This window comes from Antennarius striatus, chromosome 19, assembly GCF_040054535.1.
Source record: "Antennarius striatus isolate MH-2024 chromosome 19, ASM4005453v1, whole genome shotgun sequence".
NCBI classification, from domain to species: Eukaryota; Metazoa; Chordata; class Actinopteri; order Lophiiformes; family Antennariidae; genus Antennarius; species Antennarius striatus.
The window spans coordinates 1625229-1652624 of record NC_090794.1 but is presented as its reverse complement, the minus strand read 5'-3'; the positions used below and the strand labels follow the sequence as shown (position 1 = coordinate 1652624).

At 49.4% G+C, this 27396-nt stretch overlaps 3 protein-coding genes across 9 annotated transcripts; 2 read left to right on the top strand and 1 right to left on the bottom strand.

Annotated features, from left to right (window-relative positions):
• Window positions 1–211: 211 nt before the first annotated feature.
• prep (prolyl endopeptidase) lies at window positions 212–15993 on the bottom strand. Of its 4 annotated transcripts, XM_068342074.1 has the most exons (17): window positions 15899–15993; window positions 11219–11528; window positions 10259–10368; window positions 8921–8999; window positions 4741–5030; window positions 4372–4446; window positions 3978–4111; window positions 3667–3797; window positions 3255–3464; window positions 3048–3169; window positions 2860–2965; window positions 2598–2789; window positions 2309–2506; window positions 2125–2228; window positions 1585–2027; window positions 1349–1505; window positions 212–1129 (listed from the first exon to the last, which is right to left on the bottom strand). In XM_068342074.1, exons 5-17 carry the CDS (start codon window positions 4876–4878, stop codon window positions 767–769), a joined length of 2373 nt encoding a protein of 790 aa, XP_068198175.1. In that variant the 5' UTR covers window positions 4879–5030; window positions 8921–8999; window positions 10259–10368; window positions 11219–11528; window positions 15899–15993; the 3' UTR covers window positions 212–766. The 4 variants fall into 4 exon arrangements, with proteins under 4 accessions (XP_068198175.1, XP_068198179.1, XP_068198177.1 ...); XM_068342078.1 differs by lacking the exons at window positions 10259–10368; window positions 11219–11528; window positions 15899–15993 and having other exon boundaries at window positions 1585–1716; window positions 1796–2027; window positions 8921–8995; XM_068342076.1 differs by lacking the exons at window positions 10259–10368; window positions 11219–11528; window positions 15899–15993 and having other exon boundaries at window positions 8921–9218.
• prdm1c (PR domain containing 1c, with ZNF domain) lies at window positions 13674–21130 on the top strand. 4 transcript variants are annotated; one of them, XM_068342082.1, is made up of 7 exons: window positions 13674–13824; window positions 14996–15268; window positions 16534–16653; window positions 17476–17728; window positions 19073–20070; window positions 20164–20292; window positions 20417–21130. In XM_068342082.1, exons 1-7 carry the CDS (start codon window positions 13798–13800, stop codon window positions 20945–20947), a joined length of 2331 nt encoding a protein of 776 aa, XP_068198183.1. In that variant the 5' UTR covers window positions 13674–13797; the 3' UTR covers window positions 20948–21130. The 4 variants fall into 4 exon arrangements, with proteins under 4 accessions (XP_068198183.1, XP_068198181.1, XP_068198182.1 ...); XM_068342080.1 differs by having other exon boundaries at window positions 13703–13824; window positions 14320–15268; XM_068342081.1 differs by lacking the exon at window positions 13674–13824 and adding an exon at window positions 13992–14768.
• Window positions 21131–22384: 1254 nt separating this feature from the next.
• Window positions 22385–27396, top strand: xkr5a (XK related 5a). The gene is made up of 6 exons (XM_068342345.1): window positions 22385–22598; window positions 23868–24051; window positions 24137–24534; window positions 24609–24778; window positions 25287–25398; window positions 25491–27396. Exons 1-6 carry the CDS (start codon window positions 22466–22468, stop codon window positions 26438–26440), a joined length of 1947 nt encoding a protein of 648 aa, XP_068198446.1. The 5' UTR covers window positions 22385–22465; the 3' UTR covers window positions 26441–27396.

Genomic DNA, 27396 nt, shown 5'->3' with positions numbered 1-27396 from the left:
CTCTGACAGACCACCCCTCATGCTGCACGTGTTCAAGCGCTGCCGAGGGATCCGCCCCCTGGTGGCCGTTCAGAGGAACTGCAGCCACCAATCAGCTGTCAGGTATACGAGATGAAATCAATGTTTTGGTGTGTTTTTATTATTATTTACTGTCTGTATTTTATTTTATTCAGCATTTATTTATTTAGGGAATTATAAAAAAAATCATGAACCTGTTTCAAAAGTTGTTTATTGTCGTGTTTTCTTCCCTTTGACTGGAAAACAATCAGCACATGTCAAGAGGTAGAAATCATTTCAGTCCAAAAGAAACAGGAAGGGGGGGGGTTACATTTACACACACACACACTCCAACACACACACTTCAACACACACACTCCCAATATTTTTGTTGTTTTTTGCTTGTTTCCACAGCAACCCTGTGGGCTGTCCCCGTCTCGTCTGGATGGTGACGCCGAACTCGTTCGGCTGAGAGAATAAATAAAAGGCGTCGTTCTGAAACTCCTGACTGCTGATTGGCTGACGACTGAACGGAGGTGCGGTTGTCGCCGATGCCTGACTCCTCCCTTATCTCGCTGGCGTGTTTCCCGTGATCGCCGCACGCCGGCGTTGAATGTTGTGAGTCGGGAAACAGCGGGACAGAATCCGTCTCCTAGGTAACCGTCAACTTCTGACATTTAAAAAAAAAAAAATCCCAAAGTTTTTCTGAACGACAGAGACGACAAACAAACACACTGCAATGGCTTGTGGGTAAACGTGAGCTTTAACACTAATCGTAGATGACGTGAATGACAGAAACCAAACGGCGCCGACGCGTGGAGGAGGAGGAGGCGGAGCCTATTTGACCCAGGAGATGCCGAGGCAGCGGGCGATGAAGGCGTAGGTGTCGGCCACTTCCTGGATGACTTTGCTGGTGGGCTTCCCGGCGCCGTGGCCCGACTTGGTGTCCACCAGGATGAAGAGGGGGTTGGTCTGCTTGGGGCTCCGCCCCACCACGTGCTGCAGCGTGGCGATGTACTTGAGCGAGTGCAGCGGCACCACGCGGTCGTCGTGGTCGCCCGTCAGCAGCAGCACCGACGGGTACTGCACGCCGTTGCCCTCCGGGACGCGGATGTTGTGCAGCGGCGAGTATCTGCGGAGGAGGACAGAAGACAGGAAGTGATGTCGTCACGGCGAGCACCTACTTCACGTGTGTTAAACTCAAGGCGCGGGGGCCAAACGTGGCCCCCGAAGTTATAAAAGGTCAGAGTCTAAGTTTGCATGTAGTGACATTTGTGTTACTTCTGGCCCCTGTGGGACCTCCTTTGTGCTGATGGGACTCTGAACGAGTTTGACCCCCCCCCTGACCTACTTGATGAGCCACTGGAACTGCTCCTTGTCCTCGGAGCAGCCGAAGTCGGTCGTCCAGGCGTGTCCGATGGTGAACTTGTGGAACTTCAGCATGTCCATGACCCCCACCTGAGCGACGGCGCAGCCGAACAGCTCCGGCCGCTGGTTCACGCACGCCGCTGGGGGGCCGGGGGGGGGCAGACAATCAGATGCTACCGGCGGCGGCGGCGGGATCTCAGTTAGCGGCGGTGTACGCACCTACGAGGAGTCCGCCGTTGGAGCCCCCGTTGATGGTCAGCTTGGAGGGGGAGGTGTAGCCCTCCTTGATCAGGTACTCGGCGGCGCACTGGAAGTCCGTGAAGCAGTTCTGCTTCTGCGCCAACATCCCAGCTGCGAGGAACACGGCGCCGATGAGTCACCGTCCCGCTAAAACGCTTCAAAATTGACAAAACACAACCGGCGGCGTCACCTTTGTGCCACGTCTCGCCGTACTCCCCGCCCCCCCGGATGTTGGCGACGGCCAGGACTCCGCCCAGGTGCCGGACGAAGATGAGGCGCGAGACGCTGTAGCTGGGCGTGATGGAGATGTTGAAGCCGCCGTAGCCGTACAGGAAGCCCGGGTGCGAGCCGTCCAGCTCCACGCCCTTCTTGTGGACGATGAACATCGGGATCTGGGTCCCGTCTCTGGACGGGTAGAAGATCTGCCGACGCAAAAACAGAAGGACGCGGCGGGGGGGGGGGGTCGCCGTGAGAACCGGAGGAGGACTTCCTGTTCGACGCCCCGCGTCCGGGTCTTACCTGCGTGGTTTGGTAGTCGGACGGGTTGAAGCCTTTGACCGTCACCTCCCTGAAGACGTGGGGCGTCAGCGGCTCCTTCGTCAGGTCGCAGTGGTAGATGATGGCTGCCCGGACGACAGGAAGCAGAAACGTGAGCTCATCGCCGCCGCCACGTACCCGAACCGACGCGAGAACGCCGTCCTACCGGGGGACAGGAAGGAGGTGAAGTAGTAGAAGATCTCCGAGTCCCTCTTCCTGCCGGTGAAGCCGACCACGGAGCCCACGTCCAGCGGGAACGTCCTCAGCTCCTCGCCGGAGCTCAGGCGGTACATCTTCAGCACGTTCTTCACGTCGTGGAGGAAGCAGATGAACAGGAAGCTGGAGAAGGTGCAGGTGGCGAACACTACGGGGAGGGGGGGGGGGGCGCCAAAAAAAAGAGAATGAGTGACACCTGATCACGCCGTTGGGGCGGCGTCGCCACGGCGCCGTCCTACCGATGACGTCCTTCTCGTGCTGCGGGATCAGCTCCTTCCAGTCCTCCACCGCTGGGGAGGCGAAGTCGATGTTGATGAGGCGGTACCGCGGCGCCTCCAGGTTGGTCTTGAAGGTGAACGCCGTCCCCTCGTTGGTCACGTACTCGTACTCGGCGTCGAAGTTGTCGATGAGCTTCACCCACGGGAGGAGTCCTGAAGGGAGGAGGGTCGTTTCAGAGCGCGATAATGCCCCCCCCGATCTAAAGACTCCTTCATCAGGTACCTGTGATACCCTGGGGGGTCGTCTCCAGGTCGCAGTACCACAGCCTGTTGACCGGATCGCAGCCCTCCCTGATGGACAGCAGCACGTAGCGCCCGTCGTCTGACACCTGGGGAGGGACACGCTGTCGCTGAACCCAAACTATCACCCCATCAGACCCCCCCCCCACCCGCCGGATGATTGAGACGCACCTCGGCTCCGCTCATCCACTTGGGGTGGTTGGGGAACTCGGCGCAGAGCACGTCTTCCGTCTGGGGGGTCCCCAGAACGTGGAAGTAGAGCTTCTGGTGCAGGTTGGTGGACGTCTCGGTTCCTGGAGGGGGGGGGGGGGTTGGAGCGATGACGCCGACGAGACGTCGACAGGAAGTGGATAAAGAAACGGTCGGGTTTGAACTCACCGTCGCTCTTGCCCTCCTGCTCGGGGTAGGAGTTGTAGAAAAGTCCCTTCCCGTCGTGAGTCCAGGACATGCAGCTGAACTTGACCCGCTCCAGCCGGTCCTCCAGGGGGGCGGCGCCGTCCACCCGCAGGAAGCAGATCTCCACCCAATCGGAGCCGCTGGCGCTGGTGCCGTAGGCGAGGAACTCCCCGTCCTCGGAGAACGCGTAGCCTTCAATCAGCGGCGACAGTAGCCGTTAGCGTCGTTAGCAGTCCGTTCAGACTTTGGGAAGTTAGAACTACTTCCTGGTTTATTGACTGGAGTTCGTTCAAAATAAAACTGACTCAGTAAATTATTTAATCCGCATTACTTCCCAATCTTTTCCCAAAAGGCACAATAAGAATAAAAAGCGTGATGGAAGCGGTCCCGGTACCTCGCAGGGCGACGGTCCCGTCATCAGAAAACGTGTTGGGATCCAGGAAGACGGTGGGCTCGGCGTCCAGGTTCTCCTGCACGTACATCACGCTCTGGTTCTGGAGGCCCGTGTTGTAAAAGTGGAAGTACCTGAAATACACAACGGGTCAAATAAAAGTTTAAAAAAAACTGGACACGGTTTCCTCAAAAGAGAGTCAGACGATGAATCGATAACTAAATCTAATCTTCTGATGGATTAATCTACGGTGGCTCCGGTCTGAACCTCAGAACCGGTCCGGGGGGGTCGACCCGGTCCAGGTGTCACCTCACCGGCTCCCCCTCTTGAACGGACAGCTGTACTTGGGGTAGTCGTACAGCTCGGTCATGCGCTCCTTGAACAGATCCCGCACCTCGCAGCGCTCCAGGAACGGTAACGTCAGCTGGTTCTGAGCGCTGACAAAAGCCTGGGACACACACACACACACACACACACACACACACACACAATGGATCCACCTGCTGAACTGATTGGTTCTACATCCTCACACCGACTTCCTGTACATTTAAAAACCTCAGGGCCGGTCTGGGACACCGGAAGCGGAAGTTACTTGACCTCTGAGGTCATCTGGGCTCGGGTTATTGATCATTGTGTTCCGAAATTAAAAAGAACTTTCATTTCCTACACTTCACAACAACTTTAACAGACATTGATAATAATCTTTACCTGTGTTTTCTCGCTGTCCGGGTCCTCCAGCCAGCTGTACGGATCCGCTACTTTGGTTCCGTGATAATCCTCCATCTGAAAACAAGTGTTGACATCCGGTTTAGCGCTGACAGGCTAGCTTTAGCCGAGCCGAGCTAACACATCCCCTTTAATTAGCACCAGTGATAACAATAACCATTAGCTGCTACGGGCAGGCTTGTAAGCTAAGCTAGCAGGAAACGGCTAACTTCAACCTGTCAAAATGAACCCAGGTTGAGGCTAATTAGCATGCTAACAAAACGCCCGTTTTGAAATGAATGAAACATCGTGATGATTAAGCATCCCGGCTCGTTAGCATGCTAGGTTAGTTAGCCGCTGGCAGCGACTCACCACCGAGTCGTCGCGGTAAGCCTGCGGGTACTGGAAAGACATCCTGGAGGTCAGTTTTCGGGAGTTTCGTGGGGGAAAAATCTGCCTCGCAGACCGGAAAAGCGGTTTGGAAAGGAGCCCCGGGATCCTGTGAAACATTAACTTCAGGCGGAGAGGCTTCCGGAAGAAGTCCCGGTGATGGGCAGCCAACGAGGGCGGAGGAGAGAGGGGACGGCCGCTCGTTGGAGGAGCGAGCCGAGGCGCTTCCGCCCCCTGGTGGTGACTTAAGAGAACAGCACCTAGAAAAGATTCTGAAACACAGAATAAGAATCCTTTATTAAACCCCGAGGGGGAAATTACTTTTCATTACAGTCACTCCGTTTCAGCACATAAGTAAAAAGTCAGACCAAGAGTAGATCATTTAGAATTATTATTATAATGCATAAACACATGTACAGATACGCACATTTACTGCCGCTTCATTCCTCCTCGTCACTGCACATTAAAGTGAAGCATTATACAGCATGATGGCCACAGGAAGGAATGACTTCCTGTAGTTTTCAGTTGTATATTTAGGAAGGGTCATCCTGCTACTGAAGGTACTCCTTAGTCCTATCAGTGTCTTGTACAGTGGGTAGAACTCATTGTCCAAGATTTATTTTATTTATTTAACCTTTATTTAACCAGGCAAGCAATTAAGAACAGGTTCTTATTTACAAATGATGACCCTTAGTTTGGACAATGACCTCCTCTCCAACATCTAGTGACTGAGCTCTATCCAGTCTGTTAGGGTCCGCTACCCCCGTCAACCACAGTATGTGGACATGAGGTTCAAACTCCTATGTTCTCACTTAATATAACCTGGAGCTTAACCTTAACCTGTTGAGTTTAACGAATATGATTCATGGTTTTGATGTGGGTAATGTATTTAACTAAGTCAACACTGGCCTGTTGTTGTGGGTACAGTCTTGCTTTAGCTCGTTTGATTCTTCCTGATAAGCGTCTCAGTCAAATTATCGATGGGTTTAATCCCACAGGGACATTGCTTGTCTGATTTTTTTGGAACACAGGATAGAAATGCGTAATAGAAATATATAATAATAGAATTCTGTTGCTGCACAATTCAACATCAGTTTAATTGCTGTTGGATTCAAAGTAACCTAAATGTATGACTTTTAGGAATTTGTTTTTCCATGTCTCCCGAAGACAAAGATGAAGATGTTAATAATGACCTCGCACCTTAAGGGTCATCCGAGTGGGAATCTCCATCATCTCCTCTTATCTGTATGACAGGAGGGGATAGAGGTCAACTCTTCATCTTCTTCCCGTCCCGTCTTCCTTCCTCTCCTCAGGTAATCACTCAATCCTGATTTGACCATCATTACCTCCGTCATCCTTCCTAAAATGGCTCACGAGATGAGGCAGCAGGAAACTTCAGAAAATTACTGGAACCACAAAACTGAAAATACATTTCCAGGAGTTGTGTATGGGGTGAATGCTAAAAACCTGAGTCACACCTATTAGGTGTCTTTCGTTTATTCCTCCTCGACGTTGAGTCGTGGCCATATGTCATTCCGCAGCTATGCAGATAGGAGTCTTCTCTGACAGGGTTAATTACACGCTGGTGTTTCAGTTGAAAAGGACACACATTGTTTGGATACCAGCGCAGATCTTACAGTCAGATGTCTGCCGGGAGATTCCAGAGTGTTGTTACTTTCACATTCATCACAAAGCGCAATCAGAGCTGTCAGGTATCATAGTAGATCCTCTGGCACGTGAAGGTGGAGGAAGAAAAAGTCAAGAGGTGTTTTCTTTGTGACGAGGTGACGGCCTTCTCGGCTCCCAGGAAAGAGATTTAACCTCTTCCTGTGAACTTTTGTTCATGTAGATGCTGTTCGGTGGATGTTCTGGGTCAGAGGATGCTTCCCCCCTCCTCCACCTCCAGCTCCATTCTTCTCTCCTTCCTTAAAATAAAGTCAGGAATATCCCTCTATGCAAAGGGGATCTCTTCCTGTTTGCCTATTCCAGGCTCAGATATGGGTCAGAGGACCATTGTCCTCCGATGCCTCTGTTTCCACGCTGACAGTTTGACTGATCTTGTTTGTGTTTGCGTTGAAATATGGACTTTTCTTGCCCACAGAACACTCTGGTTTATACATTTGTGTGTTTGCCATGGAGTCGGTCCTGGCTGGAAGTGGCCAGGCGTGAATGAGACCTTCTTGTTCCGCTGTTTTCCCCCATTGTTCCGAGTCAACAGTGATCCGTCCAACGTGGTCGGAAGCACCTGTCTGCGCCGCGGCGGACGGAGGAGGATGACCACCTGTTGCGTCCCACTGGGAAGGGTTACCGCGAGGTGAACTCGCTCGTAAATCTGTATGGCTTTGCTCCAGCGCTGTTTGTTTGAGGTTATGTCATTGTTGTGGTTCAATAAAACGATGAGATAGACCAGCGTGACGCACCAAGACAAACCAGTAAACCCTGTCAGTCAATCAAGAGGAAGCCTGTCTTCTAAGCTGATACCTGTTCAACGTACAAAATATGGAGGGGTTGACAGTATCTTGCAAAGACATAACTAGGAAACTGAGCTGATTTTGGTGAAGGTTCATGAAGACTAGTCCAGATTATGATCAAATAACAAATAGGAGAAAGAACCTACACCCACTGAACCAACGGATCTCAAAAGTTCAAATAATGTCGCTGGAAGACATTTCAATTCCTGTTTGCAAGTCTCTTTTACAAAACTGTCGCCCAGTCAACAACAACAACAACAATGCTAAAATCACTAAATAAAGGTTTGGTCTTCGCCTCGGCCAACGTTAGCTGAATACATTGATCCGGTCAGACGTTTATGTGCCGTCTAGAAACGTTTCCGTTGTTCCCAACGAGGAGTATCGCAATTCCTTTCATGATATCTTGCCACACCTCGGCTAAAATGGTCTGCCTCGGTCGAATCCCAGTCCTTCAATTTAATAATTGCAGTCCAGAGGGACAATACGCAAGCAATAATAAGGACGCTTTTAAATACAGAGATCAGAGGATCGCAGCTTCCTGCCTGTTTCTTTCAGCTATCATTAGCCTGGATAACAGCCTCTGTCTGCTCCGTCCTATCCCACTTGTGATGTGGTGGAGGGTCAGTCCGACCCGGGCCCCTCAGATGCCCCCCCCCCCCAGACAACAGGATGTTATTGAGGATCCAGTTCGGGCAGGGGGAAATTACACCATAGGTGGAAGACGGAAACGATTGTGGCGTAAATGATAGGAAACGTTTGATGCGTTTCTCGTGGAGAAACACGTGGTTTGTCTGCAGGTTGGTATTTGAGGACGTTCTAGTTTCACCGATGCCAAGGCAAAACACGCTGATCAACAAAAGAGCGACCGTTAGCTGGTGTTTGGATTGCGCAAAAGACTTTTTCGAATGTTGACAGTCATTCCATATTCAATCAGGTTTGTTCAGACATATAGTCAAGAGAAAATACACAATAAAAGCGACAATGAGGCCCGGAGGAGAAGAGAACTTCGTCATTGTTTGAACTTTTCACGTTGAAAAGGGAAAGAGAGCGCCCAGGTAGCCCAAAGCCAATGTGGTGAAAGAGCAGAGAATAAAAGAACACTTCTGCAACAACAAGGCGTGCATGTGTGGTGAGACTGAACGTTTGTGCACGCACCGCGGATTATTCACGCAAACAGTTGTTAACGAGAAGTTGGAAGTTGCTCATCTTTCAGTAAAAACAATTTGTATCTCCTTTCTGGAAGTGCGTGTTCTCCCCGGTCGAACTCGTCAGAGCACTCTTCGCGTCGACGTGCCAATCTCCTCTCCTGCCAAAGTCTGACATTTCAGAACATACCATAAACATCCGGCGAGACTTTCTAGACTTAATTAGTCAGACAAGAATGAGGATGGAGAGAATGGTTTGTAATGAAAGCTTGACTTGAAACGAGAGGACGGTTAGCGATCAAATCTATACAAACCAGAGAAACTGGAACCAAAAAGACCAAAGAGTCTTGATGTGTTCATCACCGCTAGTCGACCTTTTCTCTGTCTGGACTTTGAACCTTTTCTGGCTTTGTCCAACAACAGAAGAAGAGACGACAGGAAATAGATCGTATCACTTTGCGTGCAGACTTATACTGCCCTTTTAACAGCAAAACAAATACGTGTGAGAGCATGGCCTGTAATTTTGCTGTTGACATGTGCACTTACAGCGAGGATCTGGGACCCGGGTAATGACTGGGCCAGGTAGTGCTGCAGACAGGTGGAGGACGGTGCCGTCTGACTGGTTCTGGGATGGAGAGAGTGTGTGTCAGACTCAGACGGAGGTGTGTAGACAGACACGCAGGCACCTGGTGATGTCACCGATCTTGTCGCTTCTTTTATAGTGGACACCATTCCTGAGCGGTTGACTCAGACCGTTTAAACCGTTTAAACGCATCGCATTGTGTTGCTGTTGTTGTGCTGCTTACCCGGTGATACAATTACAAAGTCACACTGACACACAGTCTGCGAATGCAAAACACACACCTGTAAAGTAAAGTCTGCCCCGCTGGAAGCTGCCCGTTTCACGTGTGGCTTCAGACAGGAAGCAGATCGTTAGCTTAGCATAAACAACACATTATACGACACAGATAACACAATCGGTGTCAATTATTTCATCCATCCCCATCATGTTTGCGATATAGCTAGGAAATAATTAGCTTATGATAGCATTGAAGCACAGACGGACTCAGCCAGCAACATAAAATGGTTCATCTATTATTTCTAAGATTTAGAGGTTTAGTTAAATTTATGCTCATGTTAGGTTAGCTTCGGTCACAGGCTAGCTGCTTATCTGTGCCTTCAGTATGGCTAAATGAAAAGCTAATTTACATGCAGTTTTGTCATTAATTTTAGCGGTTTGTAAACGTTAGCATGTTGAGGTTGCGTGGGCGTGACCAGAAGGGACAGGATTCATTTATGACGATGATCGGTGTGAGGAAGGAGGATGCAGGAGACAGAAAATGCTAAAAAAAAAGAGAAGAAAGCAAGCTAACAGTTTGCTATTGCTATAGTATTAGCTTAGCAGCATAAGCAGCATGTAGCGGTTTGGTTTAAATTATAAAAGTACTCTCATCTTTTAGCTTTAGGTGGTAGATTCACTCCTGTTAGCTTCAGATAGAGCAAGGCTAACTTTATTTCTGCCATCCAAAATCTAACATTAATGCTAAGCTAAGCTAGCCGGTCTGCAGAGTGTAACTGCAATAAAAAATAAAAAATTAACTGCTCAGATTTGGGAGTAGATCGATCTTCTCTCTTGCCAGGGTTTAATTGGTATTCCCCGAAAGGCAAACTTTTTGTGGAACAAATGAAAGTGCTTCTTGTCTTACATTTGATGCAATGATACTTCTGCCGAACAGGTTTCACTTGATTCCTGGCGCGATAAAGTCTATTTAAAGAACGTGAAGAGATAGGCGCCAGGATTTAAGAAGCTAGGAATGTGAATTCAGATAGCGGTCAACTCCAAAACAATTGCACCGCATCAGATAATGAAGGGTCAGCGTCTACCTTTGTCAGCTCGGGATGTCGGAGAGTCTTTGTTCAAGTGCGATCCAAAAATACGTCTTGAGGACATCAAGCTGCCCGAGGCCGACGGCGCTGAATCAACTGGGAGACAACTAGACATAAACACAAAGAGAGAAGACCATTAAAGTCCACCGTTGGTCCATTTCTCACCCATGGTGCCAGTTTCATGTCCTCTTCCATCGCTTGATGACACGCCTGAAGCTCCGGAGGTACCTTTCCCATATGGCCAGTGGTAGTACAATCTGCCTTAGCAATCAAGAGGAAGACCAAATAATGAGAAGAGACTGTTAATGAAGGCAGGTACAGGGACTCCTGGGGCTGGACACCTCCTCAGAAGGTCTCACAGTTGGAAAAAAAAAAATATCCAACAACAGAGGGAAATTCTTCAAGTGACTCATGATTATTTGACAAATGTTGGGACTCGCCGTCGTAGAAAGACAAACATCGCTTGTATTTTAAGTGCAACTGTTATAAGGCGCCTTTGGGTGGACAGATTTAAGGCGTCTCTGTAGTGTTTGTTGCTGAAGTTCAGTTAAAAGGAATACCAGGAAGTTGACGTCAGCATTGGTGATCTATGGGGAATGGCGGATGATAGACCTGGAAGCGTGGGCGAAAAGGGATGTTGTTGTTTTTTAATAGTATGATGAAATCATGGATCAACCAGCCAGTAGAAGGAGCGTGGTTTAGGTTCTGTCTGCTTCCGCATGTTTTATAAATTATGTATTGAAATGAACAAATGGAGAAATCAGAAGGTTTTATAGTAACAATCCTGGTCGAGACAATGCGGATTTGTTGTCCGTGATCTTTGGCGCTATGGTTCTCGTCTAGATAACCAATGGCGTTTGGGTGACGTGTGAAGTTAACAGTGTGTCTGCTAATAATAATTAGCAATCAAAAGGCATCTTTTCATCTATAAAAGTCTTTTAATAGTCTCACGGTCACCTGGAAATCCTGTCTGTGCAGGTGAAGTTTACAACCTGTGCCGAATTAAGGAACCCCCATCCACAGGCTGTACATGTCTATGTCGCCGGTCAGTTGAGAGCAGGGATAGCACCCCCCCCCCTTCATAACCGTGGGTGGTTTTGTCAGGATTTGAGGAGACATCTGCTGTGGAGTACGGTAGCATTCCACTTGGCCCTGAAACCATCATAATAAACCCTCGACCTGTCAACAGGAGATCATCCGCCGGTTGACGGAAAGTGGTTGGTGGACTAGGTGGGTGGTGGTTGAGCGTCGGTGCTGACAATCGCACCTGAAATGGAAGGCAAGAGAGAAAAGAGGATGGAGAAAGACAAATTACAGCCATGTTTTTGTGTCCCTTACACATTCGTTAAAGTTCATGTCTGCTCAATAATGACGCACCTGTGGCCTCAGGTGAACTTCTAGCACGTGAGACTGGAAGAAATGCATGAATTCTCAGCAGAAATCAAAATCACTTCTGGTAATGGTGGAGTTTGCCAAGGAGAAACGTCAGGGTGAATGAGCCGCAAAACATCAGGAAACCCAGAGGGGGAGTACCGGGTCGTAAAGTCACAGTCGTCATCCCAGGAGGCGACGGGGTAGGAGGGGTCGTCCTCTGTCCCACCGCGAGAAATCAGTCGTTGCAGGTCGAGAACCAAGCATGGAAATTACAGGGCCGGAGGCAAATTCGGCTTTTACAGTAGCCCCCGAAGGCACCGTAGAGGTTTAAAGCTGACGAACTCAAATTCAAACTTCATCCAAAAAGAGAAATATTTATCGAACTATTTAACAGTTTTTATGAAGTTTAGGTTGATGTGTTTGTATAGCGTGACAGGTGACAGGACGCTGTCTTCATATCGTCCTGCCTTAAATGTTCATGTACCTGTCAGACAGAGTTCAGGGCTCCATTCAGTAACTACAGGTCCTCGGACTGCGTCATACGTGTGTTAAAAGCCTGCTAATCATGCTGTCATTGTACGAATGTCACGTCAAACATCAAGTCGTCCACTCAAGTTTCGTTCCCACTCTCTGAAAACATCCACCCCCCACCCCCCACCCCACAAAGGCTCCCAGTGCATTCTGGGCCCTTTTAGCGCGACTCGTGCCAGAAGCTCTGCTGTTATTATATGAATTAGCCGTTGAGTACGTCTGAGTGATAGACGCAGTGAAGAGAGGGCCGAGGTGAGGAGGCTTTACGGAGGAAGAGGAGGGCTGAGGAAGAGGAGAGCTCAATAGCAGGTGATGAATGACATGACTGAAGGCGCGGAGAGAGAGAGCAAAGCAGCAATAGAGAAGTGGATTCTAAATTACATGGTGGCTCATGTCAGCAGCTGTAATTAGTAGCTTGGTCAGGTGTGAGCAGAGGGACAGGAAGTGGAGGAGGAGGACGAGAAACCGCAGAAACCAGGGAGAGGCTGAACCCCAACGAGCCGGGACGGAGTCTCCGGCGCGACGCACGAGACCGAATGCATGACTGCTGTTCACGTTATGTCACATGTGGAGCGCGTGGGCGACGGGTTCCAACATTCAGCCAAGTCTCAGGGCTGGAAGGCAGCCAAGGCAAATGTTGGCTTTGGAGAGGGGAACTAGGGGGGGGGGGGGGCAGGGTAGAGCACGACACAAGTATCAACACATTCTGAACCCCCACCCTCCAAGAAAGAACCGCACGGGGGTGGCGGGACACGCGCCTGACAGGCAAAACAGTGGGCATGAAAGACAGAAAAGACTCAGCGGACAAAAAACTTCTCATATCAGGGTTTTTAGTGGAAATTGAATGTTTTACCTTGACAAGGTGCTGATGATGTCACTTTTTTTTTTTAATCAATTGAGCAATTGATTAATAAAAAAGTCTGAAAGCTTTAACGGGAAGTTGCAGTTTAATTTATTTTTTGTTCTTGGGCAAAAGGCGGGAAGTTTTGATGGAATGTTTCCTCTCCTGCAGAAATATTCCAGCTGCAGCCGGATGAGGAATTCCTTCACAATAAAAAAGCGTTGAAAGTTTAATTCTTATTGTGGAAATTGAGAGAAAAGTTGATTTTTTTTTTAAAAAAAATTCAGTGACAGGAATAAGAATTGTGGGACCCGTGTATTTTCTGGGGTATCATCCATTACATATGTGGACTGATAGCCTCAAACAACCTCTGAGACAACAACAGGTCGAAGATGAAGTGGGAAACTGTCAGAAAATGAAGATGTATTTGTCTGATCCGGACATAGCTGTGTGACAACCCACCCCTCGGGTTGTGTGTGTGTGTGTGTGTGTGTGTGTGTGTGTGTGTGTGTGTGTGTGTGTGTGGAGGAGGGGGGGGAGGCAAGAGAATGACACACACACATAAAAACACAAACACTCTCTGAGGAGGAGTCATGGGGCAAAAAGGGGAGGAGGAGGAGGGAGCCTGGGAGGAAAAAGGAGTGTATTTCTGTGAGCGCCTCACACACACACCTTCCCTCCTCCCGCGCCAGAAGTGACAGAGGAGTGACGAGAGGGGAGCGTTCACTTCAAGTACGGGTGAGACACCGGGTGAGAGGAGACAGGAAGGTGGACTCCCAGGGGCTCCTCTATGTGTGGCTCCTCTCAAGGCTTCCCAGTAAGTGTGGCACATGAACAGGATGTTGATCACACATGTTCACCTCACCTGGTGTGTGTGTGTGTGTGTGTGTGTGTGTGTGTGTGTGTGTGTGTGTGTGTGTCTTGCACCTGACCATCAGAGGTGAAGCCTTCCTTCTGCACAGCTTCTGACTCAACTCTTGATTTATTTTTTTTTGCTGGATAGAATCAGCCGACGTGTCATACGGTTTCGCCGCTTTCGGAGTGAGATGTCACTCTTGGTGACAGTCATTCCACGCCGTCAGCTGTGGCGACACACTTCAGAGAAGCCGGGGTCAAACCTCGACCGTATATCTCATCGCGTTGCGCTTTAAATACATCTTTCATTTCCCTTCCAGAAAAAGCTGAGATGTTCGTAACTACGGCCGTCGTTCCAACGTCCAGACTACAATCTGATTGTTGAGGCTGATTTTTTTTTTGCAGGATTTACACCAAAACAAGTGCTCAACTGGGTTGAAGTTCTGTTTCATTGCAGGGAACTGAAGTCAGATGATCGCCTACCGAATCTCGCCGACCACAGACCTCATGTGTCTCAGAAATAAACTGGAGAAGGAAGGATGTTCTGAGCATTGCCTCTCTTTTTTTTTGTCTCCATCTCTTTTGCTCTTCACTGCTTCATCCCATCGGTTGGGACGTTACACCCTCGGGGCGAGGCAGTAATCTTCCTGAGAAAGGAGGGATAGATAGTAAATGAACAGACGGAGAGAAAGAAAGAAAGAAAGAGCGTGTGGACTGGCTGAGAGCCAAGCCCCAGGCGGTGCAGAGGAAGTCTGCTTGATTCTCTGGGAGTGCTGATTTCCTTGTGAAAGTGGTCCTGCTCCGGGGCTGACGTGCACAGGAACCGCCCTCGTAGCCCAGGGGTGGCGTTTGAAGAGTCGCAGGATGTACGGGACAGTGGGGGCGATGGGACGGCAGGCACGAAAGGTTGCGCTTTGAAGTTTGTTTGTCCGGTGTAGAAGACTATGGGAAAGTTGGATTCTTTGGTGCCTCCTCCACGGGGCAACTGGCTCTCCATCCTAATTTTAGTCCCCATTCCAAACCCTTTGTGCTTGAACTGTTTGTCTTTGTTTCTCCCCAACATGTTAGCGTGAATGGAAAAAGTCGCCCTTGATCACATGATGGACGTTTCACCTTTGTCTACTCTTCTGCAGGCCTCCTCCTCCTCCCAGCACGCTGCAGCCATGCTAACCTCCGAGAGGTCACCACAAAGCTCAGGGATCACCCCAAAAGCAACGCCAGACACGCTGGACGTGGACGTGGATGTAGACGTGACGTCGTGGAGCGAAGCCGACTTTGAGGAAAAGTGCACTTACGTCGTTAAAGACCTGCCCCCGGAGGACGAGTCCAACAGCGAGGGAAAAACGCGAGCCGAGAGATCGCTGCCCAGAAACCTGGCCCTGAAACACCGCAGAGGATCCACAGAGGTACGCAGAGAAACAACGAAAAGGGGCTTTCGTGTCATCGTCCTGTTTCAAAATCGGGGAAATGGTGCAGAGAACATAGCCGTCTGAATGGTATGCACGGTAGTTGTCTGTGTTTTGCGTAACTTGACGACTTCTTGCGTCACTCCGACATCCTTCCATCCATTTATCCGTCCTGAGGCGGGAAATACTTGACAAGTTGTTGTCTAATTTCAGCCTTGCTTTTCTGCTCTGTATGTGTTGAGGCACAGACAAAGGTGAGCCTGTCAGCACACAGCCTCAGGTCTCTATGATTAGTAGCTACCTCGGATTCCCAGGACATAATCACGCCGTAAACAGCGACAACCCTCACGGATAACACCATTAACAAGGTTGTGGTTGCTATTGTGATTAAAGAGATCAAAGATTAACCCAATTTCACCAATTTCATTGGTGAAACGGAAACGATAAGGTAATTCATGCAAAGTTTATTACTTGTTGTTGATCTTCCAATAAATGCAGGACAAGTTTACCGTAAATCTGTGAAAGATGAAAGTAAAACTAATATAAAACTTCTGGCTAAGCATGCAGCAGTTTGTCCATCTTCACACACAATGCTAACACTACCCCAAGAAGAAAAAGCAAACAAATTACCTTTGCTTTTAGGGGAGATTGAGGTGCAGGTGCCTGAACCGGGTGTGCCTGCGACACCTGATAGTCTCCCTTGACACCTGGAAGGCTCGAGACAATTTCTCACCTACAGGTAACAAAACAAGAGGAGTAGTGAATTTTTCATGCGGTGGAGAAACTGAAGATAACTTTGGCTATCGGGTTATGAAATATTCAGGAAGGAAGGTGGAAAGGACAAATTCTGTCGCAACCTGGAATGACTTTTGTTGTTTGGAGCCGAGAAATAAAAGTTTAAATCAATCCACTGGACTTTAAGAAAGTTTCTTGAAATCTAGTGGATTGGTTGAATCAGCTTTGGAGAACCACGACCTGGATAACTAAGAACCTATAGACAGACATCGAGAAATAAAAGTAAAAACTAATTGCTTGGTTTGCTTTTTCGTGGAGACAACAACTCTCACGAGACAATTTTTAGCGAACCAATCTGGCTAATTACCAAGAAATAAGCCAGAGGTGGTGAGTCCGATAAAATGGGCTGTATTCCACAGACGCTCATCCCTCTAATTATGTTTCTCTGGCTGTATCCGGCTCCTCTCTCAGGCCTCCACTCTGTGAGCTGCTCTGTTATTTGCTGATTTAACGTCCTCCTTGTCAAACAGGTGCTTGGGGTGACCAGTAAGGAGCTGATTCCCAAGGGGACACGCTTCGGTCCTGTGGTGGGGGAAATCTACACCAATGAAAAGTTGCTCGAAGACGCAGACAGAAAGTACTTCTGGAGGGTAAGCGTGCAACGAGACTGCCCAGATTTGCATGTTTAGATGTGAAATTCATCTGTTTGTGTATCTCAAAGCCTTTCACATCCTGTGTCTCCATCTGGAGAACTCGCATTGGCTGTGGCGTAGCATGACTTAGTGTCTGTGGTCGATTTGTGACATCCTGTGAAAGTGCGACTTTGCCCGTCGTTGCAGGGGTACCTTAAAATGTCACTAGATCAGATGAGCTGAAAGGTGTATGCTCGCTTTTTGCCGATTTCTTTTTTTTCCACTATCGAAGGTCGCGCACAGCTGTTTGGTTTCAGTGACGCAGCGATTCTCCTCTCTCTCTCCACTGTGGTGTCACTACCCGTAAATACGCCATCCTCGCGTCCGCCACCTCTCTACACTCGCAAACTCTCGCACTGACTAAGCGAGGAAGTGGCTTTCAGCCTGAGAACTGTTGTGTTACGAATCAGCAGCATTGGGACATCTTCCATATATAGTCAGCAACCTTGAAATCATGCAACCCTTACCAAAACTTGCAATAGCCATAACACAGACAATCTGTTCGCAATAAGCCATGACTCAAGTGACAGCTTCAAAGAGCAGATAAAGAATAGATTTGTAGGCCTGAATGGAAGGAGGCGGAATAGTCTAAATAAGCTGAACGCAACAGCTTTTTAAAGGGTCAGCAGATACTTGCGTGAAAACAAAGGTACCACAAACACAGGATGCCCTGATCTCATCTGAAAGGACGCACAATTTTTAGTCAGGAAGCCTCTGACATCAGGACATGTTCGGATCTTGATGTGTCATCGCCGGCTGAGCCATACCATCTCTCCGTAGGTCTTTTCAGAGGGTCGCTTGCACCACATTCTGGATGGTTTAAACGAGGAGCGGAGCAACTGGATGCGTTACGTCAACCCGGCCTGCAACGTGGAGGAACAGAACCTGGTGGCATGCCAAAACGGGTTGGACGTCTACTTCTACACCATCAAACCTCTTCAGCCGGGCCAGGAGCTCCTGGTGTGGTACTACCCAGAGTTTGCCCGGCGATGTAACTACCCCCCGCTGGGCCAGCTGGCTGTTGAGAGTATGGGTAAGTGTGCCGGTGGTAGTAGCGTCCATTTGAGACTATAACTTGAGACGTAAGGCAACAAATCAAAGCACCGACGGACTGACAGAGTCTTTGTGACGGCATTTAAGAAGTTACCGAGTCACACCCAAGGTTCTTTTTGTTGAAGCCAAACACAAAGGAGGAGAGTATCGTCCTGAAAGTGGAGAAGGGCTGTCTTTAGCTATGGCCATAGCACCGGAGTAAGTTGAGATGGATTTCAGGACTTTGGCAGTGTTTCAGTTTACCTTTTCCTTTTTTTTTTAGCTCCACACAGCTGGCAGCGCTTTGACACACAAAGGATTTGGGCTTTCATTCACTGGCACAAAGAGAACACATTCTAGCCGAGAGACCTCATGTATGCACTGAAATACTAATTTACACTCGTACTCATGTTAGAACACAAGAGGCTGCCTGAGGTGCTGACAGCATTCTGGCAGGACTACCCCCTCAATTGGTTTTGCTCTTGAGGAGGAAGAGAGGTAGGAAGCGCTCCAGTGACTACTTGAACTTCCTGACAGTGTGTGTTTGCGGTTTGTTTGCCTAGACCTGGCCTCTCGGAGAGGGGGGGAAGGGCAGCGCTCAGCAGATAAGGGCTGCTCTTTATTTGTGCAAGTGGATGCTAATTGTGTCCAAGAGCGTGGGTGAAATGTGCATGCTAACGTCTGTGTTTCATTTGGTCTGTTTGTCAGCTTGTATTTGTTCCTGTGCTCTGGAGTGCGTCAGTTAATCAGAATGTCTCCTCGTGACTTCCTGGACAGAAGGTTAAAGGGTTTGTTTATTTTAAAGCCACATTTGGTTCCAGATTTCATAAAATGACCTTGTGTGAAGAATTAAGAGGGAAATACTATTTATAGCTCAGATGATGTGTCGTCTCTGCTGTATTTTCTAGTCCATCAAGCATCTTTTAGGATTATTTATGTGTGGGTGGAAACCGTGGGTTATTAGTCACCTTCAAATTTAAAGTAGTTCCTCATCCTGTACAGGGGTGAAAAATACTGACTGGTACTCAAAAGCAAATAACATTACTGTACCTACCAACACTGAACTATCTGTGTCCTGATCAGGCGTCTGTTGTTTCACATGTGGTGTCCACTTTCAAAGAGTACAAAGGCAAGTCTAGGACATGGATCATAAATGATCTAATCTTTAAGGCATAAAACAGGTTAGACTGAAAGTAAAGATGAACCAAGATCTTATCAAGTATGTGTGCGTGATCAAGTCCGTGTCTTTGAGATGTCTGACCCTGAACCGAATAATGATGTCTCCTGCGATGTTCTTAAGAGGCTGTTTCTGACATAATTTCTCTGTTGTTATTTCGTCACGCAGAAACGAGTCAAACTCAGCGGAAGACAACGGGTAAACGTGGACACAGCGTCTCTGAAATCCTCAGAGATGAGCCCTCCAAACCCCAGAGCGCCTCCCCCAGATGTCCAGAACTCTCGCGATTTTTTTGTCCCCACGTAGTCTATCCGATCCAGCCCCACCCAGAGTTCGTCCATGACCATAGATATGCAAATCTACAATGCTTGCCATCCTGTGGCCCTCCGGCTGCCAAAAGACCAGCTCTGGTTAGTCCCGCCCCCGCAAGTTTGCACTTCACCTTTCAGCACAATCAGGTCCCCACTATAGCCAAACCCTACCACGAGGCCTCCCTGCCCGATAGACTTCACCCTGCCCTGAGGCACTCTTCCTATCCCCTGCCTCACTACTCGCTTGGCCTCAGCGCCTTTTTACCTCATTCATATCCATTCAACCAGGATCAACTTAAGTCTCACTTATCACTGTTATCACCTTTACCACTATTTGATGGCTATGTGCACTTCCCCCACCCTCTGGCCAGTGGACACAAAGACTTGACACTGGTACTGTCCAACACCAAACAAGGCCCGGTTCTTTCACCGTCCAATGAGCACATAGACGGAGAACTGGTATCCAAAAGAACTGACTACCTCAGGATTCCCTCGGATGACGGCAGGGATTTCAAACAGTTTCCTCTCAGGAATGTTAACGTCGACCCCACGATACCCACCACACTCGGCGCCTCATCCATGGTCACCTCCCTCCGCAGAGCGCTGCACTCTCTCGCACCAGGTGGATGCTCACCGCCGGTTGGCCTGGCTGCCGTTTCAGACCTTCTCCCTTCCAAACCCACCTCTGCTGCCCAGACCAGCACAGAGGACGCCATGGACCTCAGGAATATCAAAGGTGATGGGCAGATTATCGGCTACAAGACTCTGTCCTACCCCCTCAGCAGGCAGAATGGAAAGATCCGGTATGACTGCAACATCTGTGGAAAAGTCTTTGGGCAGCTGTCCAACCTCAAGGTTAGTTCTTCATCATCCTTTTATTAAAGCAAGGACGGGGAAAACCTGAGAATGTTAAGACTGTTAAGACTGTTTCTGTCTCGTCGGCCTCAGGTCCATCTTCGAGTGCATAGTGGGGAGCGCCCCTTCAGGTGTCAGACCTGTGACAAGAACTTCACTCAGCTGGCCCACCTCCAGAAACACTATCTGGTCCACACAGGAGAGAAGCCTCACGAATGCAAGGTACTACTTAGCTTAAAGACAAGGAAATATAAGCAAATTAACTGACTAATCTGTCATCTCGTGTTGTAGTAAGTCATACCACGACTTACCATGACATGTTACCCTCGGTTCTGTTTTTCCACAGGTGTGCCATAAGCGGTTCAGCAGCACCAGTAACCTGAAGACCCACCAGCGACTCCACTCAGGTGAGAGGCCTTACCAGTGCAAGCTATGCCCCGCGCGCTTCACGCAGTTCGTCCACCTGAAGCTCCACAAACGCCTCCACACCGGCGAACGACCTCACAGGTGCCCCCGCTGCCCCTGCGCTTACCTCCACTACTGCAGCCTGCAGGCACACCTCCAAGGCTTCTGTCCTCTCTCCCCCCCGACCTCCCGCAGCCTCACCCCGGAGGAGCTGCACCGAGTCAACTGCCAGATCGAGAGGTTCGACATGAGCGAGGCGGCGGAGCAGCTCGAAGTCATGGCGACAGAGGCAGAGATGGACAACGGAATCATTAAGGACTTGATAAACAGGATGAAGACTCATACCTCCGGCCACCAGGGTGGCGCCAGAGAGGAGACACAGATGAGCGTCTATGAAGCGGACCGCGGCAGCCCTCTTCTTTTGCATTCAGCCGGCATCAAGGTGGAGTCTAGCTGCATGTCAGAGCCCTGAGACAGCCTCACGGTTCCATCCTGTCTGAAGCTGATATAAAGTCTGGACTCCATCATGGATCGTCTATAACCTAAAGACACAGCTGACTTCACCAGCAGTGTCTCGATCAATTTAATGTATGCATCTTTGTTAATTTATTCTGTTGCTGACGTAAACCTGATATGTATAAAAGCTGATTTTCTACTTGTTCTCTTGTGTTTTGTATATCTGGAACGACTTTGTAAAGAAACAACTAAATATGTGACGAGCAAAAAAATTCTATGTATGTTTCGTCGCTGTGTGACACACTGTTTCTGTTGGTGTGTATTGTATATGCATATATATATATGTGTATATATAGTATATACACATATATATAGTGGTAGTTACTGTACAGGCATGACTGTGCAGTACACAACAGAATGTCAACAGAGAGGAAACCCCGTGCTCATGTGTCTTTGTGGGAGGGGGTGACGTAGATCAGCATCCTGTTATGAGTCTGAGGATCCTCACCACCGGTTAGTCAATCAGAGAAACAGAATCACGGAGAAACAAGTTATGGTCACGATTAACCAGATCCTGCTGCTGGTGCACATTCTAATTCCATTTTAATGTCTAAATGTGTGCGTTCAGAAACACGGCGCTGCGTCGGAGGCCCGTCTGTGATCCTCAGATTACAGTTCATAAAGGGTGTCGGGTGGCGCGTCGATCAAAGTCTACATCAAGAGGCTCCAGCAGCTGAGAACCACCTGGATCTAGACCCAGATGGGTTTGGATGCTGGGCTTTGGGCCATGAAGCCAAAGTAGGGGCCTAGTTCTATTCTACTCTAGTCTACTCTGGTCTACTCTAGTCTACTCTACTCTACTCTACTCTACTCTAGTCTAGTCTAGTCTAGTCTAGTCTAGTCTACTCTACTCTACTCTACTCTACTCTAGTCTAGTCTAGTCTACTCTACTATATTCTACTCCAATCTACTCTACTCTACTCTAGTCTACTCTACTCTACTCTACTCTAGTCTACTCTAGTCTAAAGTCAAAGTCAAAAACAGACAATGATTTGAATATTTTACCAACAAAATGTGACTTGAACCTCCTCCAATCGGTGGAACCCACGGAAAAAAACCCATCTGACCCCTGCTTCAGGTGTGTGTGGGTGGGTCAGGAAAGACAAAAAGCCCCCACCTGAAACAGTAACGGAGCTCCTGATGTGTTATTTATCTGTATAGGAGGAAATCAATAATCATCAGTGTATTCGATAAACCTCAATTGAAATATTCTAAAGCAGTGTGTGTGTGTGTGTGTGTGGGGGGGGGAGAGTCAGGTTTCCAAACAGAGGGGGGGGGGGACACAGCGGACATTTGGTAAACCGATGCCCCTTTAAAAAAACAACACAACACGCCCAGTGACGTCATCAGTTTTGACCGGATGGGGAGGGGAGGGGGGACAGTAGGCGCTGGGAGAAGAAGGGACCCGGGGGTGAAGGATGCCCAGGATAATGTCGCCCCTCCGTTTGCGTCCCCACCTCCACGCAGCATCATCATGATGAACGCCGTGGGGGGGGTCGCCCGCCGGATGCCGCGCTCGGCGCGGCGGAGCGGCTGCTGGATCGCCGGGTGTCAGGCGGCGCTGCTCGGCGCGTCGGGGCTGGTGATCGCGGCCGAACGGAGCGCACGTAAGTGGGCAGAGCCCCCCGTCACCACCACCACCTTTTCGGTGTGGGGTGGAGGTGAGAACAGGACAGCTGGTGTTGCGCGTCCTTTAACGCGGTTGCCGCGCGGTGCGTCGCGTCGCGCTGCCGCCTGTTTTGTACCGGAGACGCGTTTTAAACGGGGACATTACCTGCTGAACACACCAACCCCGGCTGGTTTGTTCTATTCATCTGTGTTGGGGGGGGCTGGGACGGGGGCGGTCATTGGGGAGGGACACAATGATTCGGTTTAACCTCCCCAGCAGAGGTCAGTCTGATCAGCAGGAATCAGCTTTCAGGCCCCCGACCTTCCAAAGACAAACAGGTTCAGGTGTTAAATGTGATTATTGGTGTTTTATTAGCGTGAGCAGCTCCCAGGTGTGACGGTACCCTGACTCAGCAGATCAATGATCCGAGGCCCGAAGAGAGCCAAGGTGACTTCCAGCAGGTTCCCAGAGGATAAAAATACTCCTGGGGGGCCTCCAGCATCTCGACTCCAGGGGCTGGCACTGCAGGTTTTCAGGGTTGGACTCCACACCTGGGGTTCCCCAAAACCTCAATGGGAGCGGGAATTCTGATCGCACCTTACGTTCCCATCGGATAGGGATCTGATTTAGGCGCGCAGATGGAGGTGATTAATTTTCCATACCGCTTTTCCGCTTTCTTGGGGGTTGCCGGAGACCATCCCAGCGGACTCAGGGGCATCAGGCAGGGAGACACTCTGGAATAGTTACCACCGGATCGCGGAACCAGACGAAAGACAGTCAACCACTCACACAGCACACTCACACCTACGGACAGTTACGAACAACCTACGCAAAACAGGACTGGAACCTGGAACCATCTGGCTGTGAGGCGACAGCACTGCCCACTGTGCAGCTCTTATCAATGTACTTTCAATAGTATTTGGTTAATACGAATCTATTTTAAGCTTACAAAACAATTACATTTTATATTTTAATACAGTAAAAAAACGTCACATCTCTTCTTCAGCTGCTTCTTCCTCATTGCGGATCATTGGCTTTGTTACAGGCTAATAATATGATATTATATGTTTTATTCTTATTTACAGTACACTAACATGATATTATGTGCTTTTAACAGTTTTAACAATTCCAATATTTATAGATTAGATTTAAATTTTTTCGTGGGTTTTTTTTTTTCAAAACCGAACAATCGAGAACGATGGAATTCAAAACGGCGTAACCGCGATATTTCCGCGATATCTCTTCTCTTTGTGTCTCTGTGCGTCAGTGTTCTACTGTATCGGATTCTACCTGTGGAACGAGGAGACGCAGTGGGCGGGCCTCACTCTGGGACTCCTCCTCCCGGGGACGGCAGTCCAGCTGCTCAGCCTGAAGTGGTTCCACGACGACGGCGACGACCGACGATGCTACCTCTCCGTCATCCACGTCCTCCACCTGGGCATCTTTAAACGGTAGGAACCAGCCAATCAACCTCCACCGGTACCCATGGTGTCGGTTCATTCATCCTCTGCTGTCTTTGTCTCCCCCCTGTGGCAGGTTGTGGGACTGCATGAGGTACGTTCTTCGAGGGCAGGACTCGGTGGCGCAGCTAGGTGCCGTGGTCATGCAGCAGGCGGATGTCTCCGCCCTTTGGCTGCTGGAGGCGCTGGTGCTCACGCTGCCCCAGAGCCTGCTGCAGGCCTACGTGGTGGTGTCCACCGACGTGGGCGTGGACTCCCCGGTGGGCTACTGCTGCTGTCTGTGCGTGCTGTCCGTGTCCTGGGCCCTGGTGCTGTACAGCCGGGCCTGCTGCCTGATCCGCCCGGGACACCTGGCCATGCCCCCGGCGGCCCTGCTATGCCAGCTGGTGTGGAGGGCGGGTATGTTGGGCGCCAGGGTGACCTGCCTCATGTTCTTCGCCAGGGTGTTCAACTGGTGGGTGTGTGGAGTAGCAGGTGAGCGCCGTACCGGACGGACTCGGTGAAGCCACGCGTGACGCGTTGGTGACTGTTTTCGCTTTGACCTCCAGGGTTCCACTGGCTCACCGCCTCCTTCTGGTTGGTGTCGCAGCAGCCGGACATCTGCACCGGTCCCTGGTGTTGGGGCGCCTTCAATGGCGTCATGGGGCTGGTCCACGTCTTCCTCTTCCTCAACGTGAAAGATGGGCCATCGCGCTTCAGGATGGCCAGTTTTTATGCAGTAAGATGAGACCTGGAAGAATTTGGTACAGCAGAACCACGAGATACGAGTTTAAACCGTTTCGTGACTGAACTCGTAAGTCAAACAAATTTTCCCGAAATAACTCAAATCTGTTCCAGTCTTGTAAAGAAGCCCCAAACCCCCTAAATTATGAAAAAACCCCAACATATTTTATCAACCAATAGACAGGCAGAATTATCTGTGTATAATTAATTAATTATAAGTTACGTAAACAATGATAAAGAATGAAAACTAAGGAGAACGCACGAGCTACGTCTTTACTCCACCAACGAGAACGAGATCCGGTCTCACTGATGTTGTATCCATCCGCCAACTAGCGATGGTGTCCTGAAGCACTTGTATGTCGAACAAAAATACAGACAGAGCGAAGGCTTGTATCTCGTATGACTTGTATCTCGAGGTTCGACTGTTTCTGTGTTTATTTCGCCATCCTTAACTCTACCACCTCCTCTTGAGATTGACGCCGTGACCTTATCCCCTTCTCCAGTTCATGCTCGTAGAGAACGCCGCTCTGCTGCTGGCCGCCTCCGACTTCCTGACCGAAGCATCATGGGACAACATGACCCTCCCCACCACCGTGCTGTGCAGCTTCCTCCTCAGTGAGTCTCCGTCTCTTTGTCACTGATTTGTCGTTCAGCGTTACAACATCAGATACCTTTCTTAAACACCTGAACTTGTTCCTCGCTCTCAGGTGCTACCTCTCTGGTCATCTACTACCGCTTCCTCCACCCCAAGTCGACGGAGATCTCCCAGGGTAGCGACACCACCCACGTGGGCAGCACCTGTCTGGAACGTGGGGAGTCCTCCTTCTCGTTTGGCGACAAAAGCCTGCCGGTTCCATCCATCCAAAACCACGGCAGCTTCTCCCTGTCGGGCGTGGCTGGATCTCTGTTGGAGCACCCGGGAACCTGCGGGGGGCGCCCCAACAGCTCTTGCCCTTGCTACCACCACCACTGGCTCCTCATCCGATTGGCCCTGAAAACAGGGGACCTGAAAAAGGTTAACAGAGCATATGGGGCAGGCGGAGCGGCGGCCATACTGGACATGGACGAGTACAACCAAGAGTTCAAGGGTCACGAAGGCGTGGCGTTCACGGCAGGAGGTAGCTGCGAGGGGGTCTCCATCTCGGAGTCTCAGGGGAAAGGTCTGGCACCTCTTTCGGACTGCAAAGACGAGTTCCAGAGTGTCAGCGAGCCCACATCCACCGAACAACCCGAGGAAGAGGAAGAGGACAGTTTGGAGATGGAAAGTCCGATGGAGTCGCCCACGTCCGACTTCAAACGCAGCTCCCCTGAGGGTAAGTCTGTGTTTGGAGATAGTCCAGAGCCCTTCTTCTGCCCCACCGAGTCCAGCTCCACCTTGTACTTCAGCGCTGACCCTCAGTCCCCCAGCAGCGCCAGCAACCCCCGCTTGGACCGGGACTTGGGGGGGTTGGAGCAGGGAGTTCGCCTCAACTCCATCCCCAGCGATTCGGCGCTTCACAGAGATCTACGTGGGCTGGTGGGGCGAGTCGGGCCACGCTGTACTTCCACCCCTAAACTGGACACTGGAGTTGTGGAGTCCCCGTCCAGCGTCCCCCATCTGATGGGTCCCAGGAGGCAGCTGATCATGTCCCACCGAGACGAGGACGACAACTTCTAGGTGTCTCTCGACAGAATCAGGGAACGATATTTGAGAAACAGAAAAATTACACCAGCTTTGGAGGAATTCACCTCCGCGTGTCTCTATATTTAAAACACTGTGGGGAACGGTATATGCAAAAATGTTTAGACGATGCTAAGCTACTTGTGCTCTTCTCAAATCATAAGCTATTTTCTAGAAGCTTTGCACTCAGAAGCGAAACCTCCATTGGAGACTATCGGACAAGAAGGGGATGGCAGCATAGCTAATTAGCAACGCCGGTGGAGAATAGGGTAGGACTGGGTTAAACGCTGGCTCCAGAATTAAGAAGTAGCCAAAAACAGTAATAATATGCAGCTCTTTCCTCTATATCACATAACGAAACTGCAGCGGTGAGAAAAAGGAAACGACTCTTAGATCTAAACGGAGGCCAGAGTGCGTGACCTCTGGGTCTTTTTTTTTTTTTATAGCTTCTAAAAAAGCACAAGTATCTTCTGTACCGTACGTGTTTCGCTGTGAACTTTTATTCTCATTATTTAAAAACAAAATGAGAATAATTACGTTTTTTTTTATAATAATATGAACTGATTTTGCTTTAAACTGGTTGGTGAGGCCACCCGGTGAAACTGTGAGTGTTTTAACTTTATTTACATGTTGACCATGTAACTTTTGGACTTTTCGTGGTGTTGTGGTGGTGGTGGGGGGGTTCTAACATCTCAGGCACTGATTTTAAAAAGCTTGTTGAACGTGTAACTAGAAGAAAAGATGCTTGCAGTGACTTATTTTTCATTATTTTGAGGTGACAAATGCATTTGTACTTATTGCTGTTCTGTAAACAGGATGAAATCCACTGACAAAGCAGTGAAATGATGCTGGATATTGATTCGATTTTGAACTGTGAAGTGAAACGCCACTGGTGGCTTTAAATAAGCAATAAATAACCAACATACTGGAGTGACTGGGAAACAACCAGGTGT

Excerpts from the sequence above, each read along its gene's own strand:
- prdm1c (XM_068342080.1), top strand. The coding sequence starts at position 14,936 with ATGGAAAAAGTCGCCCTTGATCACATGATGGACGTTTCACCTTTGTCT. Across the intron at positions 15,269-16,533 it reads ACCGCAGAGGATCCACAGAG|GTGCTTGGGGTGACCAGTAA; the intron begins GTACGCAGAGAA and ends CTTGTCAAACAG. Across the intron at positions 20,071-20,163 it reads GGCAGCTGTCCAACCTCAAG|GTCCATCTTCGAGTGCATAG; the intron begins GTTAGTTCTTCA and ends CGTCGGCCTCAG.
- xkr5a (XM_068342345.1), top strand. The coding sequence starts at position 22,466 with ATGATGAACGCCGTGGGGGGGGTCGCCCGCCGGATGCCGCGCTCGGCG. Across the intron at positions 24,052-24,136 it reads CACCTGGGCATCTTTAAACG|GTTGTGGGACTGCATGAGGT; the intron begins GTAGGAACCAGC and ends CCCCTGTGGCAG. Across the intron at positions 24,779-25,286 it reads GGATGGCCAGTTTTTATGCA|TTCATGCTCGTAGAGAACGC; the intron begins GTAAGATGAGAC and ends CCCCTTCTCCAG.
- prep (XM_068342074.1), bottom strand. The coding sequence starts at position 4,878 with ATGTTTCACAGGATCCCGGGGCTCCTTTCCAAACCGCTTTTCCGGTCT. Across the intron at positions 2,229-2,308 it reads CACCTCCTTCCTGTCCCCCG|CCATCATCTACCACTGCGAC; the intron begins GTAGGACGGCGT and ends TCGTCCGGGCAG. Across the intron at positions 1,130-1,348 it reads CAGTTCCAGTGGCTCATCAA|ATACTCGCCGCTGCACAACA; the intron begins GTAGGTCAGGGG and ends CCTCCTCCGCAG.